At 43.4% G+C, this 27,849-nt stretch overlaps 1 protein-coding gene across 3 annotated transcripts; it reads right to left on the bottom strand.

The window, feature by feature from the left end:
* Window positions 1-40: 40 nt before the first annotated feature.
* On the bottom strand, window positions 41-27,563 carry Kbtbd2 (kelch repeat and BTB domain containing 2). 3 transcript variants are annotated; one of them, XM_042695114.1, is made up of 4 exons: window positions 27,420-27,563; window positions 11,367-11,860; window positions 6,896-7,061; window positions 41-2,626 (listed from the first exon to the last, which is right to left on the bottom strand). In XM_042695114.1, exons 2-4 carry the CDS (start codon window positions 11,534-11,536, stop codon window positions 1,091-1,093), a joined length of 1,872 nt encoding a protein of 623 aa, XP_042551048.1. In that variant the 5' UTR covers window positions 11,537-11,860; window positions 27,420-27,563; the 3' UTR covers window positions 41-1,090. The 3 variants fall into 3 exon arrangements, with proteins under 3 accessions (XP_042551048.1, XP_042551046.1, XP_042551047.1); XM_042695112.1 differs by lacking the exon at window positions 27,420-27,563 and adding an exon at window positions 26,938-27,233; XM_042695113.1 differs by lacking the exon at window positions 27,420-27,563 and adding an exon at window positions 26,306-26,473.
* Between the last annotated feature and the right edge of the window lie 286 nt (window positions 27,564-27,849).

Raw genomic sequence — 27,849 nt, 5'->3', positions numbered from 1 at the left:
CTGAAACACAAAAAAACATATGTTGAATATATACAATTTATTTAATAAATTAATGTCATTCAAAATACAGTGCGAGAACATTACAGAGTTGAACATGCCGGCGATGTTGGTCACAAGCGCCCATGCTCACATCCATGGGGGCGCTACTACTGCCAGTGGTTTCTGGGATAATGCCACAGGCACCAGTCATCTGCCCTCCTGCAGATACCAGTGCAGATGGCACCTAACCCGACACACACACATCAGGTTTAAAAAACACACTCTGACAGCTAACAGATACCTACACACAATCACTCTACAGTAATGCTTGTTATTAAATTAGGATGTAATGACCTGGTTAACCCACTCTCAATCTTGAAGATGGAGGACTACATCAGCAGCAGGTAATTCTATGCATGAGCAGTGCTAACGCATAGAAGAGGTGGAAACCTTCATCATGAAAGCCCCACAGACCCGCACAATTCTCACTGCAAGCCCAGCAACTGGGTTCATGTACCTGGTACACGGCCAGTTGACTGGACGACCTGTATTCTAGATAGACAAGTTAGTGGAGAGAGGATACATGCACCTAACTGGATAGACTGGTCCTGCAGTCGTACCTTTCCTGTGTAATACCACAAAATTACGGAGTGTTCTCAACTATGGCAGAGGACATGGACAATACTGCTACACAAATGTGGACATCAGTGTTAAGCGCAGCTGGTTAGTTACTGGAAAAATGTATTCCAGAACTTCAGAACAAAGCACAGGAATGAGATACACTAAATAATCTCAGCATAGTCTGTGATGTCCCACACTAGAAAGGAAGCTACTTCTCTAAGTGAACTTTGAACTGTACGTGCACGGGGCTAACAGCATTAGCTGTTCATCCCTCTGCTCTCAGAGTACTTAGAGGTTCTTAACCTAGCTCCTATTATGGAAGCACATCTTCCTGTGAGACTCACTGATATATATTATACTGAAGCAAATATTAAGTAGGGCATAAAAATAAAATTTATCAAAGATAGAATTTTTTGTACTCCCCATGTGGTCCTCTCCTAGCCTGTCACTTAGTGAAGGAACGGAACCAAGCAGCACTACTCCAACTTGACTATACAGGAGGGAGTGCAACCATCTCTCCGTCCAGCTCAAACTCCTCTGTCCCATCTGGCGAGAAAAGGTAAGTTGGTGGTTTCCATGGTGATTCTTCAAGGCAGGATGGATAAAGTTTTCCCACAGTGCATCGAAAATCTCTGCCTAAGTCCCAAAGCACGCGCTCTGATATATGCTGGCGCAGAGACCAGCGGTCAAGTTCCAGGTCGTACTGGTAGGTGACATATTTAGCTCGCTCATTTAAGTGGGTTTCTCGCATGAACACACAGAGAGAATTTGAGATTACAACAGCTCGAACACATGGGTCCGAGTACCTCTTGGCAGGGATGTTGGCTGCCATTTTCCACTCGTTTTTGTTCACATCATAAATCTCTACAGTCACTGAAGATCCATCTACAGTGCCAGAGGGGAGTCTTAGACCAGAATTTGTAGCAATGTGCAACCCTCCAATGTAGAAAATCTTATCACCAAAAGCTGCAGCTGAGGCAAAGGATCTGCTTGTCTGCCTCATGGCCATCTCCACCCAGGAGTCAGACCTGGGGAAGTAGCAGTACATGAGGTTCAATGTCATCACATAAATGCAGTCATGGACCACCACTGCCGCACTCCACTGCCATGCACAAGGTAGAGGGCTTACCATCGTCCACTCGTCTTTTTCGGTGTCGTATCTTTCTACGGTCCTCCGATTAAGTTCTCCCCCCACACTGTCACCCCCAATCGCATAGATGTAGCCTTCACAGCAAACCAAAGACGGCTTCACACGGACAGTAAGCATTGGGGTCTTTGGGAACCAGGTGTTTTGCTGTGCATCAAACCAGTAGAAGCAGTTCACAGTTCTAAAGGCAGTCTGCAGTTTACTTGTCTTGCTGTGATTGCTCTTTGTGTTTTTCAGAGGAACCTGGCCCCCTGCTATATAGATGTCATTATCAGGGGTGACCACAGTCCCAACCTTATGCAAATCTGCAGGTGGACTGCACAGCTTGTAAACTTTTTCTGCCTGTGGGCTGTAACAGACCGAAGAGTAAAGACTACAAGGGTTTTCTGAAGAGGCTTCAATGAAGATCATCATCTCTTCTTTAGTCATCCCAAGGCGTGGTTTGAAAAACTTAGGCATGGACTTATAAAGACCTTGGACCACCACAGACTTATCATTGGGTGGTAGGCCTTGAAACCAGGCTCGCTGGGTCACTTCTGAAAGTGCATCAATTCGGATCTGGCTAAGGACTGAAGATAGGTATTGGGACCGTGACTCTGTGTTGTACTCCAGCCAAAGCATAGCAGCTTCTCGAACGGTCTCTTCCTTCTCTACATTTAAATTGTCACTGCTAAGAATGTCTATTAGCAGGTCATGGGACAACTGCATGAAGGCTTCCTGGTGACACACAGCCGTGAACTTGTGCTCCACCATCCTTTTAGCACTCTGCTTTAGTTCCTCACAACTAAAGAGGTCAGCAAAACTCAACAATCTCACACAGTTCTCTGCATTTATTTTTTTAATTAAATACTCTCGACAACGGTGCAGCACATCTTCTACCTAAAATAATAAAGGGAAGAAGGTTGATAAGGACATGGGAGACCAACAAACAAATCAATACACAACAAATTATGGCAGTGGGGACAGAGGCCCTGCATGCAAGTTCAAGAATGTGTCTACCCTGAACCATAACCCCATCTCACATTTTAGGTGAGATGCAGGGCCTGTGTCACCTTTCCCTTTCTGAGAACTTTTTACTTAAGATACATCTGTTTAGGCTAAGAGAAAAGTTTCCCAAAAATAATTAAGACTAGTAGAGGTCTGCATTTCCTTGATCAATACCTTACTTAACTGGCCTACTTAAACAGTAGTAAAGTATTAAGCAAGCATTTAAAACATTTGAACAGCCTCAAGGATAAGGAAATTCATAGGGAAGTTAACTTTTCTAGGCATTAAAAAACAAGGTTCTTGGGGCTGGGAAGGTGGCTCAGTGGTAGAGTGCTTGTCTTGCACGCATGAGGCTCTGGGTTCGATTCCTCAGCACCGCATAAGCAGAAAAAGTGGAAGTGGCGCTGTGGCTCAACTGGTAGAGTGCTAGCCTTGAGCGGAAGAGCTGAGGGACAGTGCCCAGGCCCAGAGTTCAGGCCCCACGACTGACCAAAAAAAAAAAAAAGAAGGGCTTAAAATTTAGTTAAAAAAAAACAACACATGAGTATCTTGTGTAATTACAGGAAGTGATTACTGAGTAGCTGGAAAAGGCAACCATATAAAGTGATTAAGAAGAGTTGTTACTGCCACACTTTTCTAGAGAGGGAAGATGCAAGTCAGAGCAATGTGCAACCCTCCTTTGGTCAGTTTCAGGGTGCTGGGGACTGTAGTCAGAACACTAGGTGTTCAGACAAGTGTTCTACCACTGCTATGTCTAGAGCCCTAGCTTACCTACACTAAAATGATGCATCTGAACCACCCAAGCCTTCTCTTCTACAGATTTTTTTTTTTTCCTGAGAAAGCAGGCAGGTTTCAGCTGACTCAGAAGTGCCATCCACTAATCACATTTATTCATCCATACTCATTCACCACCTGGTTAACTAAAAGCCACTTACAATGAAGAGTCAGGTCATTTCAATCCAAGACCTCAATTGGCCAGTCAGTACTTGTATAATTAACAGGCAAATGGCGTCTCTCTAAGCCTGTCTTCTCTCATATAAACTGACGAAATAATAATTGTCTATCTTAAATGATTAAGGATTCACTTTGAGGATCAAAGTGAAGTATGAGTATAATATCTGCTGCCTAAAAATACTATCGCTTCAACTTGGTTACAGCAACCAAAGCCAAGGAGCACTCACTGATATCCCAAGAGGCAAGCCTACACCTTACACATACAGAATTTATTAACATGGCAAGAAAGATTACAAACTTACAGAAACCTTTTAGCACCTGAAAAATGTGATCGTGTAAGCCATAAAGAATGCTTAGTACAGACAGTACTCTCTTCCAAGTCTGGCCTTGGGAAGTGAAGGCTACTAATTATGAACTATGAGAGAGTGACCAGACATGACCACACACAAGAAGACCAGTGTAAGACTAAGAAGGAGGGAAGCAATATAAGAAGGAATTAACTATGCTCTGGTTCCTAGGCTACATCCAAGTGAGCATCCAACCACTGTCATTCACATGGAGGGCAGACCTCAGTACCTACCAGCTACATTCACTATGTCCCCAGTACCTACCAGCTATCATCTACTGTATCCTCAGTACCTACCGGCTATCATCCACTGTGACCTCAATACCTATCATCCACTGTGTCCTCAACACTTACCAGACATCATCTACTGTGTCCTAAGTATCTACTGAGTACCATCCACTCTGTTTCTAAAACACTTTAAACTTTGTTTTGAAGGTTTCCATTTAGATAAACCTTCTCATTTTTTGTGGTGTTTTTTGAGACAGGGTCTTGGTAGGTACCTCCTCCTGCTTCTACACTCCTGAGTTCCTGCACTGACACACCCCACCCTGTATGTACCCTGCCTAAAACTTTCTTTCTTTCTTTCTTTCTTTTTCCTTCGGTCGTGAGGCCTGAACTCTGGGCCTGGGCGCTGTCCCTCAGCTCTTCAGCTCAAGGCTAGCACTCTACCACTTGAGCCTCAGCCCCACTTCCGGCTTTTTCTGCTTATGTGGTGCTGAGGAATCGAACCCAGGGCCTCATGCATGCAAGGCAAGCACTCTACCACTGAGCCACCTTCCCAGCCCCTAAAACTTTGTTTCTAAGTAGAAAGTGTCATTCCAAGAAAGGAAATGAGGGGAAAGAAAAAGCAATAACTCCTGGGGTTGGAGATGTTGCTCAGGGGTAGAGCACCAGAGTCAGATTCCAAGTTTGAGTACATGTCTCAGACAAAAAGATGAAAATAATATGACTATTAAAATCTGAAAAGAGGCCTGCTCATGCCTGTAAATCCTAACTACTAGAGACTGAGATCCAAGGACCATGGTTCAATGCCAGACTGGGAAAAAAAGTCTTGTGAGGCCAGGCACTGGTAGCTCACAACTATAGTCCTAGCTACTCAGGAGACTGAGATCTGAGGATCACACTTCAAAGCCAGCACAGGCAGGAAAGTCCATGAGACTCTTATCTCCAATTAACCATCAGAAAACCAGAAGTGGCACTGTGGCTCAAGTGGTAGTGTTTGCCTTGAGCTGAAGAGCTGAGGGACAGTACCCAGGCCCAGAGTTCAAGCCCCATGACCAACCAAAAAAAAGTCTGTGAGACTATCTCCAAGTAAGAAGTGGAGCTGCAGGTCAAGGGGTAGAGTAGTAGCCTTGAGCAAAAAAGCTCAGGGACAAGCACCCAGGTCCTCAGTTCAAGCCTCAGTACTGGCAAAAGATAGAGGGGGGGAGGGAGGAGTGAGAAGTCCGAGGGAGATAGGGAGGCAGAAATGATAGGAAAATAGAAAGTAAACGTTAATCAGGGAAAGGGAAAGTGGAAGAAAAGGGAAGGGGTGGTAACAATGTTTGACAAGAAATGTACTCACTACTGACAAGCAGAAACGGTCAGATAAGTTGATGTTAGGCAAAATGAACTGAGAGATAAGGACTCAAATGTTTTTTCTTTCTTGCAATTGTTTCTAACATCTTTATAAGATGATTTCTTTGTTGCTTTGTATGTCCCTCCTCCACGGTATAACCCCTGTTTTCACTGTATTTGATGTTGGTATAATTTGTGGAGGGGAAGGGAAAAAACAAATTGTTTAAATAGGGATCAACGAGGTGTACAAGATGTTATGTCGAAAAACGAACTTTACAACTTTGCGGGGGGAGAGGGGAAACAAAGGAGGAGGCAACAATGCTTGATAAGAAATGTACTCAATTACCTTGCCTATGTAATTGTAACCCCTCTGTACGGTATTTTCACACAACACCAAAAAAAAAAAAATATATATATATATATATATAAAATGCTGAAAACTTAGGAATAAAAAGCACATACCTCAAAAAAAATGTATTCACTACCTTACATATGTAACTGTAACCCCTCTGTACATCACCTTGACAATAAAATTAATTTTAAAAAAGTTAATCAGACAGGGCTAGAAAGGTGGCTCAGTGGTAGAGTGCTTGCCTCCCGTGCATGAGGCCCTGGGGTTCGATTCCTCAGCACTACATAAGCAGAAAAAGCCGGAAGTGGTGCTCTGGCTCAAGTGGTAGAGCGCTAGCCTTGAGCTGAAGAGCTGAGGGACAGCGCCTAGGCCCAGAGTTCAGGCCCTACGACTGACAAAAAAGTTAATCAGAGATAAATATAACAACCATCAATATTATTTAACTACTAAACAGCATAATATAATTTACCATAACCATTGTAAATATTTAAATTTCCCAGGCATAATAGGCAAAATAAGAAACCAGTATGACATTTTGGCCTGAATGAGTCTTCCTTTATGTAGTGCAGGCTGGCCTCAAGATGGCAAACTTCCTGCATCAGCCTCCCCAGTGCTGGGATTACAGGCATGCCACACCAACACTCAGCTCACCTGTCATAAAAGTAACTTAGTCTGCCAGCTGATTACATCATCAATTCTTTTTCATTTCACACTCCCCCCCTTTTTTAGATTTAGCAAGGCTTTATTTTAGTGTAATGGGTAAAAGAAGGGAGAAATGGGAAAAAGAAAGTAACACTGTTCCCCACATAGGAAATGGGAGTTAGATGCCGCTTTCATTTCATACCTTATAAAACACCCAGTAAAAACCTTACAGACACAGGTCACTAGTAAACCAGGACTTCCTGACACAATAAGCAGCCTCAGAGGTATCACTGAGGAAGAGCAGCTTTACCTGTAGGAAACAGGCTGTCTCATACAGCTGCTCCACCGTGTTGTCACTGAGCGCCAGGTTCCCCGTGTAGGCATAAGTGATTATGATCTGGAGGGTGGCGGCATCCACATTCCTCAGGTGCACATGTGTCTGCTTGCTCTCACTGAGTCCACTCATGAACATGGCCCTATAAAAGACAGGAACAGAGCTGAAGGATTCAGGGTAAACCAAATGTAGCGCTACAGAGAGAAATGACATAACACAGGAAGATTAATGCAGGGTCCTTTTTGATAAGGAAGACATCCAACAGACAACAGAAAATAGTACATAATTCAATGCCAGACTCACTCTGCCTTTCTGATTACTTACTGAGTATAGTCATACAATGGAATAAAACAGAACTACTGATGAAACACTTAAATGAGCCTCAAATACAATGGTCAGACGGAAACATAGATGCCAGACACAAAAGATCATATATTGTATGAATTCATTTGTATGAAATGGTCAGAAAAGAAAAACAGAGACAGCAAGTAGATTACTAGTTACCTAGAGCTACAGGCAAGGATAAGAGTGACTGTAAATGGACACAAGGTGACAGAGAGCTCAGTTAGGTTCTAGAAATGGTACACAGTTTTGTAGGAGTACTAAATTTATCACATCATATAGTATCTGCTAAGGACTACTTGCAGGAGAGACTAAGACCTGAGGGTACTGTAGTCCCCTATATAAATGGCTACTTGTATGAAACCTATACTCTATCCTCAAGACTTTAAGCCATCACTAGACTGAAAACAATGTAAATGCATCCTAAGCAGTAAAGACTGTATTGCTTATGGAATAAAGACAAGAAAACTCTATCTATTCAGTAGATATGAAAAATTTTCCCAAGTATATCTGATGTGTAGTTGGTTAATACAAAGAACATACTGGTAAAGAGACCAACTATGTATTTATAAACATTAGTAACTTTATGGTAGGTAAAATCTATGTCAATAAAGGAAAAAAATTACAAGAATTTCCTAAAATTATGCAGGATACTTTACAATACCACACTAACAAGATTCCCAGAATGTAACTATGCTTCTTGGAATTACGTAACAGTACAACAGAATGAAGCACCATAGTTCAAGTTCTGAGCAGTTCACAAGTGGGTTTCTCATTTGGGTCCAAAATGAACAGTAAATGTACCAAGAAGCAGAAACTACTATTCAAAACTACATACGGGTTTTGGTAGGACAGCACTGATAATCCAAAAGGAAGAGGGTAATCCTTCCTAATGTAATTCAACAGGCAGAACTTCTGGATTGGTGCCATGGCTCAAGTAGCACAGCACTTGCCTAATAAATGTGAGGCCTTGAGTTCATCTCTACCACTATGAATGAATAAATAAATGAATTTCTTAAGTCACAGCAGTATTACATGTTAATGACCCTGAAATCGGAGAATATAGTTAAGAACATTTGGAAAAAAAAAAATCAAATGATTGTAGAGTATAAAAATGTCTACCCAGGGCTGGGAAGGTGGCTCAGTGGTAGAGTGCTTGCCTCACATGCATGAAGCCCTGGATTCGATTCCTCAGCACCACATAAACAGAAAAAGCTGGAAGTGGTGTTGTGGCTCAAGTAGTAGAGCACTAGCCTTGAGCTGAAGATCTCAGGGACTGTGTCCAGGCCCAAAGTTCAAGCCCCCAAACCAACAAAATAAAAATAAAAAATAAGTTACTGACACCACTACAAATAAGGGAAGTTAATCAAGATAAGTTGTTACTTTCTAGTCAAGATCATGACAATAAAATATTAACAGAAGTCGGGCACTGGTGGCTCACGCCTATGTAATCCTAGCTACTCAGGAGGCTGAGATCTGATTGCAGTTCAAAGCCAGCCCAAGCAAGAATGTCCGTGGAACTCTCAATCTCCAATTAGCCACTAGAAAACGGGAAGTGGAGCTGTGACTCAAGTAGTAGAGTGCTAGCCTTGAGCTGAAGAGTTGAGGGACAGTGCCCAGGCCCAGAGTTCAAACCCCATAACCGACCAAAAAAAAAAGTGTGTGTGTGTATATACATACATATATACATACATACATACATACATAACATACATACATATATATGTGTATGTGTGTATATATATATATATATATATATATATATATATATATATATAAAACAATTTTATTTTTTCAGTCCGGGGGCTTGAACTCAGGGCCTGGGCGCTGTCCCTGAGCTCTTCAGCTCAAGGCTAGTGCTCTACCACTTTAAGCCAATGCTATACTTCTGGTTTTCTGGTGGTTAATTAGCAATAAGAGTCTCACAGTCTTTCTTGCCCTGGGCTGGCTTGGAACTGAGATCCTCAGATCTCAGCCTCCTGAGTAGCTAGGATTACAGTCATGAGCCCCTGGCGCCCGTCTATTTTTTTTTTTTTTTGAGTCCGGTCGTGGGGCCTGAACTCTGGGCCTGGGCGCTGTCCCTCAGCTCTTCAGCTCAAGGCTAGCACTCTACCACTTGAGCCGCCACTTCGGGCTTTTTACTTTTTTGCTTATGTGGTGCTGAGGAATAGAACCCAGGGCCTCAGGCATGCAAGGCAAGCGCTCTACTACTGAGCCACCTTCCCAGCCCCACTCCTGTCTATTTAACAGAATTTCGGTAGAGGCTTAAAAGTTAGGGCAGGTGACCACAAATGTCAGGCTATAACTTAGAAAGCTAGGACAAGAAGGTCATTTGAACTCATGATAAGGCTTAAAAGTTCTTTCCAGGGGCTGGGAAGGTGGCTCAGTGGTAGAGCGCTTCCCTTGCGTGCCTGAGGCCTTGGGTTCGATTCTTCAGCATCACATAAGCAAAAAGAAAAAATCCAGAAGTGGTGCTGTGGCTCAAGTGGTAAAGTACTAGCCTTGAGCTGAAGAGCTGAGGGACAGCGCCCAAGCCCTGAGTTCAGGCCCCACAAGGGGACCCAAAAAAAAAAATAAAGTTCTTTCCAATAATGGGCAATCAACTTAAACCTTATGGTACTAAAAGGAGGGCTTATGAGCCCATTTATCAACAAACCTCTAACCCTGAATTTCTCCCACCAACTGCTAGGACAATGGGTCTGAGTGTAGGTAGGATCACAACCATCCCTGAACCTACTCTACCTCTGATCTACTGAATCAGAATTCATGGTTTTGAAATTCCATAATCCAAATCACATGATTAACTAGATTTTAGAGCTACTGCTTGCAAATAATAAATAAAAACAGTAATAAACTTTCTGACACAAAGAAAATCAGTAAGAAAACTAGCATATGAAATAGCATGAAAAAGCAACTTAAACTTGAAATAAAAGCTTGTAAGAGCTAAGCACTAGTGTTTTACTCCTGTAATCCTAACTACTCAGGGGGCTGAGATCTGAGGATCACAGTTTGAAGTCTGAGCAGAAAAGAAAGACAATTAACCACCAAAAGGCCAGAACTGTAGCTATGGCTTAAATGATAGAGAACTGGTTTGAACAAAAACTCAGCAACAAGGCTTAGCCCTGAGTTCAAAACCCCAAGACCAGCACAAAACAAAACAAAAACTTTCCTTTCAGCCTCATGCCAGTAACTCATACCTGTAAATCCTAGATATACAGAAGGCTGAGATCTGAGGGTTGCAGTTTGAAGCCAGCCCAGGCAGGAAAGTCCAGGAGACTCTTATCATCTCCAATTAACCACCAGAAAACCAGAAGTAGTGTTGTAGCTCAAAGTGGTAGAGCGTTAAGTCTCAAGTGCAAAAGCTCAAGGACAGTGCCCAGGTCCTGAGTTTAAACCCTCTGACCAACACAAATAAAAATTTAAAAAAAAAAAAACCTTTTCACCTATCCTATGATATACCTACAAGGAAACGGTAAGTACTGAAAGGTCAGATAAGGTGATGTTAGGAAAATGAACCCCAAGATATGTATTTAAATATTTTTTTTCTTTCATGCATTTGTTTCTAACGCATTTATAAGATTATTTCTTTGTTTCTTTGGATGTCCCTCCCCCACAGTATAACCCCTGCTTTCACTGTATTTGATGTTGGTATAATTTGTGGAGGGAAAGGGGATAAGGATACAGGTGGACCCGTTGCAACAATGAGAAGTACAAGTTGTCATGTCGAAAACGAACTTTACAACTTTGGTGGGGGGGGGGGGGGGGGGAGGACTGGGTGGGGAGGCGGGGGGAGGCTGGGAAGGGATGTGAAGGGTAAACAAAGGAGGAGGCTACAATGCTTGATAGGAAATGTACTCATTATCTTGCCCATGTAATTGTAACTCCTCTGTACAGTATGTTCACAATTTTAAAAAAAGTGGTAATACAAAAAAAAAAAAGAAAATTTAAATGTAAAAAAAAATAAAGGTCAATAGTGAGCAATCACAAAAAAAAAAAAAAAGGAAAACAGCATTGAAAATTTTGAACATTTAAAAACATTCCTATTAAAACATTAAACTAGGTCAATATTTTATATTTGATTGTAAAATAAGATTAAAGTACTTACCTGAAGTAGGAGCTACAGGTTGCAAGAACCATCTTATGACAAGGGAACTCTGTGCCCTCGACAATCAACACTATGTCTGTGAACAACCGCTGCTCATAAAACAGTCTCAACTGTTCCAGCAGAGACACAGCGTACTCTGTATTGACCCGCCTCTCGTCTGGAGTGGCCATGTCTGTATTCCATTAATATCTTCAGGAGCACAATGGAAAACTCTGTCTTGCTAGAAAGTCACACCAATTCTTCAGAAAGAAAAAGATAAAGTCGGCTTGCAGTTATCTGCAGCATTCACAACCAACACTGACATTCTCTAATATCTATCTTGGCAGGCTTAAAAAAAAAAATCCCTGCTAGGTCATCATGTGTCAGTTGTGTTCTTCAGAGTTTTTCAACAGTCTCCAGACATTCTGCTCCAATTTGGAAGTGCACTGCTCAATGGTGAGTGAGACAAATTCAGGAGGTAGATTTGGTGGCAGCATCCTATGTTCATAGATCTTCTGGAGAATTAAAAAGAAAAACAGTTGAGTTAAAGAGTATCTCAGCTACCACTTTTTAGAATATAGTGTTAAAATGGAAGCCTCAGGACAGGAGGTTCAGCTCAAGTATTAGGGCCATAGCAAGCCTGAAGTCTTGAGCCAAACAACCCAAGAAGGGTAAAAAGTCTTAAGAATAGTTATACCATAGTTACCATAAAATGGTTACCGTGTAAATAGAGCTTGAGAAAAATATTTTTAAAGTTACACATTTAAAATAAAAAGTAGGGCTGGGAAGGTGGCTCAGTTGGACAGCTCTTGCCTTGCATGCCTGAGGCCCTGGGTTCAATTCCTCAGCACCACATAAGCAAAAAGAAAAAAGCCGGAAGTGGCACTGTGGCTCAAGTGGTAGAACGCTAGCCTTGAACTGAAGAGCTGAGGGACAGCGCCCAGGCCCAGAGTTCAGGCCCCATGACTGGACCCCCCCCCAAAAATAAATAAAATAAAATAAAAAGTAGACTACAGAAAATGAATAGCTGTATTTCTAACTTTTTGCCTTCCATATGAAACAACATCCTGGAGCCGGGCACCAGTGGCTCACACCTGTAATCCTAGCTACTCAGGAGGCTGAAATCTGAGGATCACAGTTCAAAGCCAGCCTGGGCAGGAAAGTCCATGAGACTCTTATCTCCCAATAAACCACTACAAAACCAAAAATGCCACTGTGGCTCAAGCCGTAGAGCGCTTGCCTTGAGCTGAGGAGCTGAAGGACAGCACCCAAACCCAGAGTTCAAGCCCCACAACCACCACCACCACCAACAACAACAAAAGAATCCTGGCAAATAAAAAGCACTTGAATAACCATAATTTTAAAGTTCTGTACAGAGTTTAAGCTATCAAAGCCAGATCTCACAGTTACTTGGTAGTATCACATGATCTTAATTATGGGTGAAAAGAACAAAAATCTCTTTTGCAGGAATTGTCATTTGAGGACTGGTTTTATATAGTTTTAAAGGCTTCATATTTAAGTTACTTATTAAACTAAATGGCAAAGGGACTTTAGAAATCAACTTCTAAAGTCACACATACACATATGCATACACACAGACACATACATAGTGTAGTTTTTATTTGCCCGAGTTGCTAGGACTGGAACCCAGGGCCTACAAGCACTCTTCCACTGGGCAGAACCACTAACCCCATGCTACATGTTTTCAGTCCTTTGAGAGAAGCACCTGTAACTTATCCCTTTGAAGAACTTCCTGATAAGCATATCTTTCTTTTCTTTCTTTCTTTGTCGGTTGTGAGGCTTGAACTCTGAGCCTGTGTGCTGTCCCTGCACTCTTCAGCTCAAGGAAAGTGCTCTACCACTTGAGCCACAGTGCCACTTCCAGCTTTCTGGTGGTTAATTGGAGATAAGACTCTCATGGGCTTTCCTTCCTGCCCAGGCTGGCTTTGAACCGCAATCCTCATATCTCAGCCTCCTGAGTAGCTAGGATTATAGGTGTGAGCCACCAGCACCCAGCCTGATAGGCATCTTTATAAGAACATACACTTTCACGGAGAAATCTATGGAACATGATCAAGTGGAGATACATGTTCCAAACACAGAAAACACCATTATACAGATATGACTAGTCTCCAAATTAATGTGAGTTTAATACAAATCTAATCTAATTCTTATTTATGTACCTAGAATCATGCATAAAGTTGTAGAGACAGTGTTTTCCCTCAACTCTTATCAAACACTAAAATGTATAACAAACCAAAACACAAAATATTGTACATGATAACTATGGCATTTGAAATCAGGAAGACTGGCTTATCTCAACAAAGAATGTTGGAACTGGCTAACCACATAAACAAATAAGAAGCACCTTAGACTTTAGTCATACTATATACCATTCATCAAAACATAATTCCAGTTCAATTAATATTTAACTTTAAAAATGTTATTTGAAACTCCATTTACATGTGGCAAAATAATTACAAACCAGAAAAAAACAAAATTAGATTGCTACTATGTTAACTATAAACCCATACCACCCTTTTTCTTATTAGATGACCCTGAACTCCCATAATCAGAAAGTAAAATGATTTGCATATAATAAAATCTATAAAAATGACCATTACATGGGGCTGGGATTATGGTTTAGTGGTAGTGCTTGCCTTGCACATGAAGCCCTGGGTTCCATACCACATAAAACAGAAAAAGCCAGAAAGAAGTGGCGCTGTTGTTCAAGGAGTAGAATTCTAGCCTGGAGCTTAAAGACCCTAGGAGGGCTGAGAAGGGGGCTGGGAAGGTGGCTCAGTGGGACAGTGCTTGCCTCACATGCATGAAACCCTGGGTTCGATTCCTTAGCACCACATAAACAGAAAAAGCTGGAAGTGGTGCTGTGGCTCAAGTGGTAGAGCACTTGCCTTGAGCTAAATAGCTGAGGGACAGTGCCTAGGCATGGAGTTCAAGCTGCACAACCAACAACAACAACAAAAAAGACTTCAGGAATAGCGCCTAGGCCCTGAGTTCAAGCCTCACAACATACCAGAAAAAAAAGAAGACCATCACAGAACCAAGAATATTTTCCTCACAAATTATCTTCCAGTATGCCAACAAGACAACATTGTATCTTCTCACTAAACTATACTATTATAGGAACTGTTAAATTGGTAATATTGACTGTCCACTTACCAGCAACTGAACTACTGAAGTGACTAGACCAGGTGCAAAGACAGGGTGAGACTCTGGGTTATAAAGTAATGTCTTTACTCTTCCCAGACTGAAGGTTATATCTAAGTTTTACCACTACAATCTCTAGGGAGAGTAATACCTAAACTCTCGAGCTGCCATCGCCACATATTAACAATGCAGCAATGATTAGTGTTGGTCAGAAAAGCAAGTCACACACAATCCTAGTGCTGTATTCAAAACTCTTGGGACAAGATTGTGCTCTAGAATTTCTTTTTTTTAAAGATTTTATAGAAGTCACATGAGGGGCTGGGAAGGTGGCTCAGTGGCAGAGTGCTTGCAGCCTCGCATGCATGAGGCTCTGGGTTCGATTCCTCAGCACCACACATAAGCACAAAAAGCTGGAAGTGGTGCTGTGGCTCAAGTGGTAGAGTGCTAGCCTTGAGTGAGGAGCTGAGGGACAGCAGCCAGACCCAGAGTTCAGGCCCCATGACCAACCAAAAAAAAAAAAAAAAAAAAGTGACATGATATGTTATCATGTTACCAACTCTCCTTAAGGCTACTAGGGCAGCATTCCATAAGTGAACACAGGGTCTATGCTAGGAAATTTGAATAGTGATAAAGACTAGTATATTATTTGTTTTTTGCCAGTCCTGGGGCCTGAACTCTGGGCCTGGCTGCTGTTCCTCAGCTAGCGCTCTACCACTTGAGCCACAGTGCCACTTCTGGCTTTTTTTTTTTTGCTTACGTGGTGCTGAGGAATCAAACCCAGGGCCTCATGCATGCAAGGCAAGCACTCTTACCACTGAGCTACCTTCCCAGCCCCGACCCATATTATTTGAAGTCACATTTGCTGGCCATGAATTTTAGGATTATGTCTGGGTTTTTAACTTTTCAGAGCTTTTTGAATTTGAAGTTATTTCACTAGACAATATGTATAATTTTAAGTATTTAATTCCACGGGCAGATTTTTTTTTACAGAAAAAACTTGGGGCTGGGAAAGTGGCTCAGTGGTAAAGTGCTTGCCTTGCATGCATGAGGCCCTGGATTCAATTCCTCAGCACCACATAAGCAGAAAAAGCCGGAAGTGGCGCTGTGGCTCAAGTGGTCGAGCGCTAGACTTGAGCTGAAGAGCTGAGGGATAGCGCACCGGCCCAGGGTTCAGGCCCATGACTGACAAAAATTAAAATAAATAAATAAATTGAAAACTCCTATCAAATACACAATTGTCCTCAAGTGGTGACCAAGTGGACCAGTACCAAGATAGATTCAGACCACACTGGGGACTTCAGGATTTCTTTCAGGCTATATACAACCTTAAGCTGTACATGCCATTCACCAGATAATGATATGACCTGATTTCCTACAGTGATTTTCTTTCTGTCCCATTTATGTCTAGATTTTGCTAAACTAATTTTTAGATCATATGCATTAATCTGTACTTAAACAACTGAAAGTTTTATTTTAGAAAATTATATAGTAAGCCAACTTTATGTAATGCTCATTAATAATGCTTTGTTAGTTTCTCTTATTTCTGATCCTTCTTTTAAATTCAGGGTACATTTTCTTCCTGAAGAAATATACTCAAATAAAAAATGATCATCAAGTAGGCAGAAAAGTTATTCAGATTGCATACAAACTAAAAATAATTTAAGATCTTCAGTACAACTGAAAATAAAACTAAGCATTTATCACTTCTGGGAACATAGATGTCAAAATTTATCAGCTATACAAGCACAAAATTGCAAAGTTTAAGGTTCTCAACCAACAACCTTCAAATACCTATACACAAACATTTTCTGTAACAAGATTTTTTTTTTTTTTTTGGTTGGTTGTGGGGCCTGAACTCTGGGCCTGGGCGCTGTCCCTCAGCTCTTCAGCTCAAGGCTAGCGCTCTACCACTTGAGAGTCAGCCCCACTTCTGGCTTTTTCTGCTTATGTGGTGCTGAGGAATTGAACCCGGGGCCTCATGCATGCAAGGCAAGCACTCTACCAGGGAGCCACCTTCCCAGCCCCTGTAACAAGATTCTTTAATTGATGTGATAGCTCCTTTCATCTGTCAACTTGATTGGACTGAGTAATGCCAAGGAGATCAGCAAAGCATACCTGTGGGCAGGTGTGTCAGAGGTCAATTTTAAGAAGATGGATTGAAAATGCCAACAGAAGGCTAGCCATGTAGCTCAGAGTGCCAGTACAGCACAGACAAAGCCCTAGGTTCAATCTCCAGCATTACACATACATGCAAGTACATACAGGAAAAGAAAATGAAAAAAATCAAACGTGAATAGTTAACTGGGAGAAGGCAGGTCTGGTTGAAAGAAGTAGGTTACTTAGTGTCATTGTGCTTGTCCTGGCCCCTTCCTCTTAGAGCCTCACTCTGCTTCCTGCCCACCAGGGCTTGAGCTACTCAGTCATCCTTCCTGTCAGGGTGGGTAAAAATCTTTGAACCTGAGCTATAATAAATCCTTCCTCTTCTTTTAAGTTGGTCTCTTGAATGTTTGTTCTCTCTCACACACAACCACAGTTTAATAAATTACTCATTTAGTGACCAAATGATAGGATGTTATAAATTTCTCTCTCCAATAACTGTATTGTTTTGTAGGTCATTCTATCTTATATCACGAATTGAGAAAAAGCTGGGAGCCGGTGGCTCACACCTGTAACCCTAGCTACTGAGGAGGCTAAGATCTGAGGATCTCAGTTCAAAGCCAGCCCAGGGCAAGAAAGTCCATGAGACTCTTATCTCCAATTAACCACCAAAAAAAAACAGAAGTGGAGCTATGACATAAGTGGTAGAGTGCTAGCCTTGAGCTGAAGAGCTCAGGGACAGTGCCCAGGCCCCCCATCAAAAAAAAAAAAAAAAACAACCTGAGAAAAGTAGGATGTAATTCACTGGTAGGGCATTCAAAAGGCACTAGGTTCAAGTCCCAGCCACAAAAGTGTCTGCACTGGAAGTATAAGGCCCTGAACTGAAACCCAGTACCACCAAAAATAAATGAACAAATAAAATAGCTCCAAAATCATACATCCTCATCCATGGAAACTGGTATCTTCAGACAAAGTAATTCTTAAGTATCAAGGAAAATGTTTACTTTGTTATAAATATCTACTTAAATTCAACCTATGTTTATTATTTACTGTTAATCATTGCATTATGTATGCTTGGAAAGTTGCCAACTGGCAAAGCTCAAAAACCAAGGGCATTTACTCTTACTATGACTACAGCTAAATCCACAGCTAACATTTACAAAACAATTCTAAACTGTTATCTTAGACAAACTTAAGCCATTAGAGTCAAATAAAGCAAGCTGAGTCTAAGAAATGTTTTTCTTGCCAGGTATAGAGGTAAACACAAGCTACTTAGGAGGCAGAGATAGGAGGACAGCAGTTTGAGGCCAGCCAGGGCAAAAAGTTAATGAGACTCTTTCAAAAACTAGCTGAGTGTAGTGTAATCCTTCACAGTTTATTGGACGGCAGAGGTAGGAGGATCAAGGTCCAAGGATGACCAGGGCAAAAGTAGGACCACTATCTGAAAAAACTGAAATCAAAAGAACTGGGCATGGCCCAAGTGGTAGAGTGCTTGCCTGGCAATGTCCAATACCACCAAAAGAAATAGAGAAAATATTTTTGTTGAAATCTATGTATGTATCCTTTTGTTTCCAAACTTTTTTGGGGGGAAGGGGGTAGGGGAAGCAGGGAGCACTGACTTTATGGCTTTGCACATGCTAAATTAATGCCCCCCCCTTTTTTTTGTCTGTCATCAAGCTTGAACTCTGAGCCTAGACGCAGTCCCTCAGCTCTTCAGCTCAAGGCCAGTGCTCAACTACTTGAGCCATAGCACTACTTCTGGTTTTCTGAGTGGTTTATCGGAGATAAGAGTCTCGCAGAGGGGCTGGGAAGGTGGCTCAGTGATAGAGTGTTTGCCTTGCATGCATGAGACTCTGGGTTCGATTCCATAGCAACACATAAGCAGAAAAAAGCCAGAAGTGGCACAGTGACTCAAGTGGTAGAGCGCTAGTCTGGAGCTGAAGAGCTCAGGGACAGCATCCAGGCCCAGAGTTCAGGCCCTACGACCTGAAAAAAGTCTATCCAGTCCATAGAAAAGGTAAGTGAGAACAAACAAAAAGTCTCACAGAACTTCCTGCCCAGGCTGGCTTTGAACCACGATTCTGAGTAGCTAGGATTACAGGCATGAGCCACTGACGCCCAACAACCCCCCACTTTTTTTTAAATTATTATTGTGAAAATACTGTACAGAGGGGTTACAATTACATGGGCAAGATAATGAGTACATTTCTTATCAAGCATTGTAGCCTCCTCCTTTGTTTCCCCTTCCCATCCCCCCCCCCCCCCCCCCCCCCCCCCCCCCCGGGCCAAAGACAGGGTCTTACATGCTTCCCAGACTTTCAAACTCTAAACTTTTGGCGCTGAGATAAAAATTGCTGTGCAGTTCAAGTTGGCCCCAAATTACTTTCCTGCCTCAGCCTACTAAGTGCTACAATTATAGGCCTGCTCTACCACATTCAGCTCAAACTCCCAATTTTTGATGAGACCCAAGTGCAAGAAATTTTACTCTGCCATAAGAAAAATCATAAAACTGAGCAAAAGTAGATAGTTGGCATTTGATCCCACTGTTGACAGTGATAATGGAATTCTATGCCTCCATCAGAAAGAATGACATTGCCCCATTTGTTAGGAAATGAAAAGACTTGGAAAAAATATTAAGTGAAGTACACCAAGCCCAAAGAAACATAGGTCCCATGGTTTCCCTCATTTGCAATAGTTAGTATATGTATGAGTCAAGCAGAAAAGGTCAGATAAGGTGATGTTAGGAAAATGAACCCCAAGATATGTATTTAAATGTTTTTTCTTTCATGCATTTGTTTCTAACGCATTTATATGATTATTTCTTTGTTGCTTTGTATGTCCCTCCCCCACAGTATAACCCCTGCTTTCACTGTATTTGATGTCAGTATAATTTGTGGAGGGGAAGGGGAAAAACAAGTCGCTTAAATAAGGATACAGGTGGAACCATTGCAACAATGAGAAGTACAAGTTGTCATGTCAAAAACGAACTTTACAACTTTGGTGGGGGTGGGGGGTGGGGGGAAGGACTGGGTGGGGGAGAGACTTGGAAGGGATGGGAAGGGGAAACAAAGGAGGAGGCTACAATGCTTGATAAGAAATGTACTCATTATCTTGCCCATGTAATTGTAACCCCTCTGTACAGTTTTTTCACAATTAAAAAAAAAAACACTGGGAAGAAAGGAACAACTGACTCAACACCTACTTAAACATCCCAAGTTTCATTAACATAAGAAATGATTACTTAGGGGCTGGGACTGTGGCTTAGTGGTAGCATGCTAGCCTTGAGCTCAGGGACAGTGCCCAGGCCCCCAGTTCAAGACCCAGGACTGGCCAAAAAAAAAAAAAATAGGGGCTGGGAAGGTGGCTCAGTGGTAGAGCGCTTGCCTTGCATGCCATGAGGCCCTGGGTTCGATTCCTCAGCACCACATAAGCAAAAAGAAAAAAGCCGGAAGTGGCGCTGTGGCTCAAGTGGTAGAACGCTAGCCTTGAGCTGAAGAGCTGAGGGACAGCGCCCAGGCCCAGAGTTCAGGCCCCACAACCAGACCCCCCCCCCCAAAAAAAGTAATTCCCTTTCCCCACCAAAAAAATCCCAAACAAACAAAAAAAAAAAACCAGCATTTTAAGCTTTGGAAGCTTACTATCTCAGTCCTGAAGACTTAACCTAGTTGCTGCAGCCAAAAGTAGCAAGTGTGTGACTATTTCAACCTGACAATATTAGCAAAAACCAGTACCACTGACAGGATCTGGCTACACATAGTCTAGGCTGTGTAATCCAGGCTGACTCTGAATTCACAATTCTCCTGCCTCAGCCTCCCAAGGGCTGGGATTACTGGCCTGTGTCACAGGCTCTTTTAGGCCATTTCTGAAAGAAATAGTGACTAAAACATCTGGTTTTACTAAGAAAAATAAATGCCCCTTCAGAGCACAAAAAGAAGAAAAAACACAAGCTGTACAGTCCTGAAAATATTGAACTAAGTTTCACTTGGGTCATTAACCTAACATGTATATAGTCTTGTGTTTCCTCTCAACATCTCTTACCTCATCTAAGTGCTTCTCAAAGTGGACATCGGAAAGCATTTTTCCTAATGTGAGTTCTCTTCAGTGAAGTTCTAAACCCTAAGCAAGCAAAAGCATAAAGACTTCCTTTTACCAGACAACCTGCTGAAAAAAAATCTACAATGAGAAATGCTCTAATACGGATGCAAAAAGTTTGCACGTGGGGCTGGGAATGTGTCTTAGTGGTAGAGCGCTTGCCTTGCATGCCTGAGGCCCTGGGTTCGATTCCTCAGCACCATATAAGCAAAAAGAAAAAAGCCGGAAGTGGCACTATGGCTCAAGTGGTAGAGAGCTAGCCTTGAGCTGAGGGACAGTGCCCAGGCCCAGAGTTCAGGCCCCACGACTGGACCAAAAAAAAAAAAGTTTGCGTGTATGAGCACCTGTTATCTCAGTTAATGAGATTCTGAGGCAGGAGGAACACCAGAATCCAGTTCAAAGCTAGCCTGGGTAACATAGCAAGACCTTACCTTGAAAATATACTACTGGATGAACATAGGAGTTCACATCTATAATCCATAGATTACAAATTCTAGGCCACTCTAGGGAGACATCATCTCAAGAACAAAACCATATAATACTGATGAGACTCAAAAACTCAAATTACTACTATTTTATCAGCTACAATAATATCTACATACATCTGAAAAACCCAAGATGGAATGGGAGATGGAGCTCAGTGGTAAAGCACTTGCCTAACATGGGCAAGACCCTAGGTTTGATCCCCAGCACAATAACCAAAACAAATGTAATTTCACAAAGACTGAAAGTAACAAGATTGTGTCAAATAATGATTCTATAAAGACATGTACTAAACTCATATATTCAAATTAGATGAGTCAAGGGCTAGAGAAATTTGGAAATCATTGCTACATGTCACAATTCCTGGTACCAGTTGTTTCAAGATTAACAGAAAATGCCCTATATTCTAAAGATGATTATGAAAATATATCCCAGAGTGAAAAATGTCAACTATTAAGAATTAAGGGCTGGGTGCTAGTGATTTATGCCTGTAATCATAGCTACTGAAGAGACTGAGGATCATGGTTTGAAGCCAGCCTGGGGAAAATTTCCATGAACTTTATCTCCAATTAACAAGCAAATGCAAAACTAGAGGCATGGCTCAAGTGGTTAAGCACAAGCCATGAGTGAAAAAGATGCAAGAACATGAGGCCCTGCACTTACTGGCACACACACACAAAAATTAAACGAGAACCACACATTGCAATCCACTTTGACATAAAGACAATGGACAGTCTTAATTCCTGAGCTCAATTCAATGTTTCTGACTGATTTCCTTGAGGTATTTTAGGGCCTCAGTTTGTAAGAGCCTATATACACCTGAAAGTTTATCTGCTACAGAAATTACATGAATTTGTTTTATAGATTCTTTTTTTTTTTTTGTCAGACATGGGGCTTGAACTTGAGGCCTAGGTGCTTTCTGAGTGGCTCGGAGTGGTAGAGCACTAGCATTGAACAAAAGAATTTCAGGCCTAGGCCCTGAGTTCAAGCCCCAGGGCTGGCAAAAAAAAATAAAAAAAATCAGAGCAGTGTGTCAGAGTGCTTAGTCTTTTGGTTTGTCTTGCAGGGTGGAGGTTGAAGGAAACGGTATCTACTTACATTCTGAAATCTCACTTTCATTCCTACAGGTCTGTAAGTAGACCCCGCTCTACTAAGTATAGAAATAGAGAAGCAAACTTTCCCAATGTTAGCCAGGAAAATTATAGAAGATGAAGGAAAATAAAAAGGATTAAATACTACTGAATATGAAAATGAAATTTAACAGTAAAGGCTACCTGAATTGTGGAGGGGAAAATGAAGGAAAAATAATAAGATGGGGAAAACTGTGAACACTGCTTGCACACAAAGTACATAGTATGTTAGCATGGGAACTCTATTAAGAACCTGTGGCAGAGCACAGCATGTAGTTGCATAAAATCTGCTTAGACTTTAAATGTTACCACCACCAAAAAAGAAAATGTAAGGTACTGATTATATTAGCTTAAATCTTTCCACATGCTTTACTGAAGTATTTTATTGTACCCTCCATACATTTAATTAAACAGAACAACAACAAAAAAACAGAAGAAAAATTAAACAGAAAATACACATGGCATGCATGTGTATTTAATTCCAGCACGTGGAAAACTGAGGCTTGAGGGTAGCTAGTTATGAGCCAACCTGAGCTACAAAACAGGTAACTCAAAAAGCCCAAAGAAATCCACCCTAGGGATGAAACAGAGAGAGGGTAGGGTGTTTCCCTTCAGAAAACTCACTCTAGGGCTGGGATGTAGCTCAGTGGCAAAGCACTTGCCTAGCAAGTGCAACGTCCTGGGTTCGATCCCCAGTACCAAAAAAGAAAAAAAAGACAAAAAAATACTTAAAAAAAAAAAAACGCAAACAGAAAACTCACTCTACCTGTAGGAAGCCCTTTCACATAGTGTTACAAATGTCCATACAGAAGACTGAGAGGTTTTGTGGGAAAAGGATCCATGGCATTCTGGATGTCAAAGATCAGGAACAGATCAAGAGAATGATTGCAAACTACTTGAAGTCCAGCTACAGACCTAAAGTCATTATTACTCTGCTTAGTTTGCTCATCTGTAAACAGCAATGAACACAAACTCTTTAATCCTCTCACACTTGGAACAGCACTATTACATAAATATTTTTATTAGTCTGCTCACTGGTGAAGTTTTCCTAATACTTTTCCAACTTCTGAATGTACATACCTAAAATAATTCTAGAGATCCCAAGATTTCAGTACTCCAAATCCAGTCTTTTATTCTTATCTTGGCTAAATCATACTTAGATATGAAGAATCCAAAGTTTTTAGGGACCATTTTGATGTTACAAATCATGAAACAAACTAGCCCAAAGAAGAGTGATGAAAATTAAGCAAACTATGAATGCCACAAGTTACCATAAAACACTGACAGTTGGGAATATTTAGAAAAGACTATTTAGGCCTCTAGACAGTCAAATATTATTATACAAACAATTTTCTCAAGTTATGACAAGTAGCAACTAAGAAACAAGCACCTTAGCACCTTACCTTTACTAGAATTTATCAAGCTCAATATATTGATTTCAACATCATTTCCCCTACTCTAATTGAAGGCTTAGGTCTATCCCGTGTTACTTCTTTCCCAAATTTAGAAGAAGAGATCTACTGGCCAAATCAGCTCACGCTAAACAAACTCAGGCCTCAAGTATTAGTTTCTGCACAGTATGACTAATAAGCTGTCTCACTTTTAAAAAACCGAAAGGAGGTAGGTGCTGGTGGCTCATGCCTGTAATCCTGGCTACTTAGGAGGCTGAGATCTGGGGGTGGCAGTTTGAAGCCAACCCAAGCAAGAAAATCCGTGACTCTTAACCACCCCAAAACCACAAGTGGAACTGTGGCTCAAAGTGGTAGAGCCCTAGCCTGGAGCAAAAAGATCCAATAGTTGTCCCTCTCTATGCTGCAGTTCACTTATCAGTACTTCACAGATTTTCACACGTCCAAGGGGTCTCTGGACCATCCCAGCTCCCGAGATAGGTGAGGGATCAATATGTTCTCTAAAAACCCAGGGTATAGTGAAGCCGCAGTAAGTGAACTGTGATACAGCGAGGGATGACTGTATACCTTCTGTTTTGGAAAGTGCTTTTCTTTATTCTTCTCATCTTTTCAGTAACTTCCTAGGAAAGCTGGGAATGGTATGGTAATACATAATTGATTTTAACCTTTTCAATTATCAATTTCATTTCCTCAAGTCAATCATTTCTCCCATCACAACATCGCATGGTCACATTACTTAGCTTCCCAGACACTTATGGATGAGGTTATGAAGAATGTAAGGTTATGATTTACTTAAGGTGGTTTTATTTTTTTAAATACATAGCAGACGACACCCATGCCTATAATGTCAGCAATCCAGAGGGAGAGCACCAGTGATGGTGAGGGCAAGTTCAGGCCAACACGGGTACATAGTGAGATCCATTCTCAAGCTACTTAGGAGGCTGAGATGTGGAGGACTGCAGTTCAAAGCCAGCATTGATAGGTCAAACAGTCTGTTCCACTCTAGTTCCAAAATAGCCAAAAGAAGATCAAGTGGTAGATCACCTAGCCATCGGTGAGGTCAATTAGTCCTCATTTCAAACCCCACTACTACCAATAATAAATAAAATAAATAAATAAATATTTGGAGATGCAGCTCAAGTGAGAGTGCTTGCTTATCATGTACAAAAAAAAAAAAGATAAACTTTACATTTGAAAGAGAATTAAACTCTTAGAAGCCCCTGTTTATTGTGGATGCTACTACAGGTCACTATTTGTCAAGGTATGTGCCTTAAGAAAAGGAAACCACGGGGCTGGGAAGGTGGCTCAGTGGTAGAGCGCTTGCCTTGCATGCCTGAGGCCCTGGGTTCGATTCCCCAGCACCACATAAGCAAAAAAAAGCTGGAAGTGGCACTATGGCTCAAGTGGTAGAGTGCTAGCCTTGAGCTGAAGAGCTGAGGGACAGCGCCCAGGCCCAGAGTTCAGGCCCCAAGATTGGACCCAAAAAAAAAAAAGAAAAGAAAAGGAAACCAGCCGCTCTTGTTTTACGGCTGGACTTCCTCCTAATTTCCTGCTGCAATTCATTTTTCTCACAAGAAAAAAAAAGGATCTTTAACACTGCAAACTTCTGACAGAACTAGAAACACTTTTCATATACCTAAAAAACTACTTGAAAGCAACCTACCCATTCTCATTTGAATATTTAAATATCACTCAATATACTCAAATCCTACAATGCTGCTGTTAAGATGTCTATGCAAAACCAACCTTATCTTTTGGTTTCAGTGCCTGCGCTTATAAGAATATGGTGGCACACGCCTGTTACCAGGAGGCCTCTGCTGGACCACATGAAGACACAATCTCCTACAAGAAAAAAAATTCCAGCTTCTGGGAATTTACCACGTGCCTTAAACACATGCAGTTAGTCAATGTTCACATATGAAAAAAATCCATTCTATCAACGAAGGAAAAAAAAGCATATGGGATGCACATTTAAGAAATCCAACACTTATCTTCCCCACTATCTTCTTATGTTGACTGATTTCCTAGCAATGCTTCCTATAAAGCCTGGAACGTCGAAGCACTTCTAAAAGCCTGCAGCATACTGGACTACTCAGCTTGCTTTACACAGTGCTAACTCTCCAGCACTTACTACTGGCAACCTCGCAAGGGCTTCAGGCTCCAATCTAAATGGGCCTCAAAAAGTACTACATCAAAAAAAAAAGACCCAAGCGAACTCTAGCAGGCAGATGAAAGAGAGCAGAGCGCAATCCCACATCCAGGGAACTGGAAAACGAACTTGACTTTCCCATTTATCTTAGGTCAGGGGAAAAAAAGTTCTTTATTCAACGATAGATAACTACAACCAAAAAGGCCTAAAGTCCCGACCACTCAGATTCGGGCCGAGTCAGAAGGAAAAGTAAACCTGTGATCTAGTGGCACAGAACAGGCGGTGATTTCGATGGGTGTGCTGCGGACCGGCTGCTTCTCCACGGGAAAGCAGAGGGCCCGACTTCCAACTTGTGACCAGTGGTGCTTCCCCCCTCTCCCGCTCTTCCCCCGTCCTGCCCGGAGACGCCCGTGGACGGAGCATAAAGCACACCTTTTCTAGGCTGAATGGACACTCGCAATTCTCTTTATCTGCACTGGCAGGAACCATCATAGAAGCGCCCACTCGAGAAGTCAGCAGGTCGGTGGAATCAACTTTACGAGACCATTCGCTGCAGAAACAGACGCATACAAACCCGCCTGCAGCCAAGCATCCGCCTAGCGCGGCCTTCGACTGGCAGCCCTACGCATCCATGCGGTGCGGCCTGGGGCTGCCGCTCCGCACGCCGCTGGGCCCGCCCGAGCCGCCTCTGCTCGCCGGCCCTGAACGCCGGGAAGACGCTGGGCCCCGGCGGCGCGCGCTCGGCGCGGTCTCAGGACTCGGAAAACGCGGAATCAGCGCGGACGCCCCGAGGCCCCGGCCCAGACCGGAAACGCCCCCGCGAGCGGCCGCCCGCCCACTCCGTCCCGCAGCCGCCCGGGGCGACGCCGCGCCCCGCCCGCCACTCTTTCGCGCCCCGCCCGCCTCTCACCCTCCCCGCCCCGCCCGCCGCGGCGGAAGCGCCCGCGTTTGAAAGATGCCGCGGCCGCCACCCTCCCCGCCACAAAGGCCCGAGCACCCCCGCCCGGCCTCCGCCGCCGGCCCCTCCGCAGAGCGTCCCCGCCCGCCTCGCGACGCTCGCTCACCCGTCCTCGGCCCGGGTCCCGACCGGCCGGCGGCGCCCACACACACCGGGCCGCGGCGGCGGGGGCGTGGCCCTCCCGCGAAGGCCAGCGCCGGGGTCTCGCCTTCCCCTCCCGCTCGGAAGAGTGGTCCCGCCGCCTCCCTTCCGGTTCCTCTGCGCCTTCGCTCGGACGGCCGGCCCGGCGGGAAAGCTCGTCCTCAGCGGAGCCGCTGCGCGCCCCTCCGAGCCCGACCGCCGCCAGGTCCCGCCCCGGGAACCGCGCGCGCCGTCCACCGCCCGCGCCACCTCGTCAGCGCCGCCTCGTCAGCCGGGAGCGCCAGACGCCCAAGCCCAGCCCCGCGCATCCTGGCTCCGCCCCCATACGCGCCTTAGCCCCGCCCCCAGCTCTGGTCCCGCCCCCACGCGCCCTAGTTCCGCCCCAACGTTCCCCGCCCGCGGCCCGGAAGCGCGCTTTGAGCAGGCCCCGGAGATTCGCTGGCTCACCTCTCAACTGCTTCTTTTCCAGCAGCCGCGCTCTTGGGAACACTGGCCGCACCTCTGTAGTTTCCCGGGTTCTGCAGACGTCCCGCACCCCACCCTCTTCCTTTGCTAGATTCCACCGGAAAGCCAAAACAATTGGAGCCGCGCAGGCGCGAAAGGGAAAACGGAAAGAGCAGGCTAGGCGGGGGCGGCGCGAGGTGAAGGCGGGCGTGAGTCCAGGGTCTTCCCGGGACGGTGCGGGGGGCACCTCAGCCGTGTGCGCTTGCGCGGGAGGGCGCGCTCCCGATGCGGAGCGCGAGCACGTGCCGGACTTAGGCGCTGGAAAGTCCAGGCGGCCGACTCCCTCTTTGCATTTCCCTGGGAAATACCGGTACTGGCAAGCGGGGTCCCAGTAGGCCATGCTGGGGCCGAGAAGGAATCGGTTTCGGAATGG

This window comes from Dipodomys spectabilis, unplaced genomic scaffold, assembly GCF_019054845.1.
Source record: "Dipodomys spectabilis isolate Male_0828 unplaced genomic scaffold, ASM1905484v1 ptg000178l, whole genome shotgun sequence".
NCBI classification, from domain to species: Eukaryota; Metazoa; Chordata; class Mammalia; order Rodentia; family Heteromyidae; genus Dipodomys; species Dipodomys spectabilis.
This window is presented reverse-complemented; position numbering and strand designations above follow the sequence as displayed.

What these genes read in the sequence shown, in the direction of transcription:
- Kbtbd2 (XM_042695114.1), bottom strand. Translation starts at nt 11,536, where the DNA reads ATGGCCACTCCAGACGAGAGGCGGGTCAATACAGAGTACGCTGTGTCT. An exon ending in ACCTGTAGCTCCTACTTCAG is followed by an intron (nt 7,062 to 11,366) that starts GTAAGTACTTTA and finishes TGTCTTTTATAG; the next exon opens with GGCCATGTTCATGAGTGGAC. An exon ending in AGACAGCCTGTTTCCTACAG is followed by an intron (nt 2,627 to 6,895) that starts GTAAAGCTGCTC and finishes TTATTATTTTAG; the next exon opens with GTAGAAGATGTGCTGCACCG.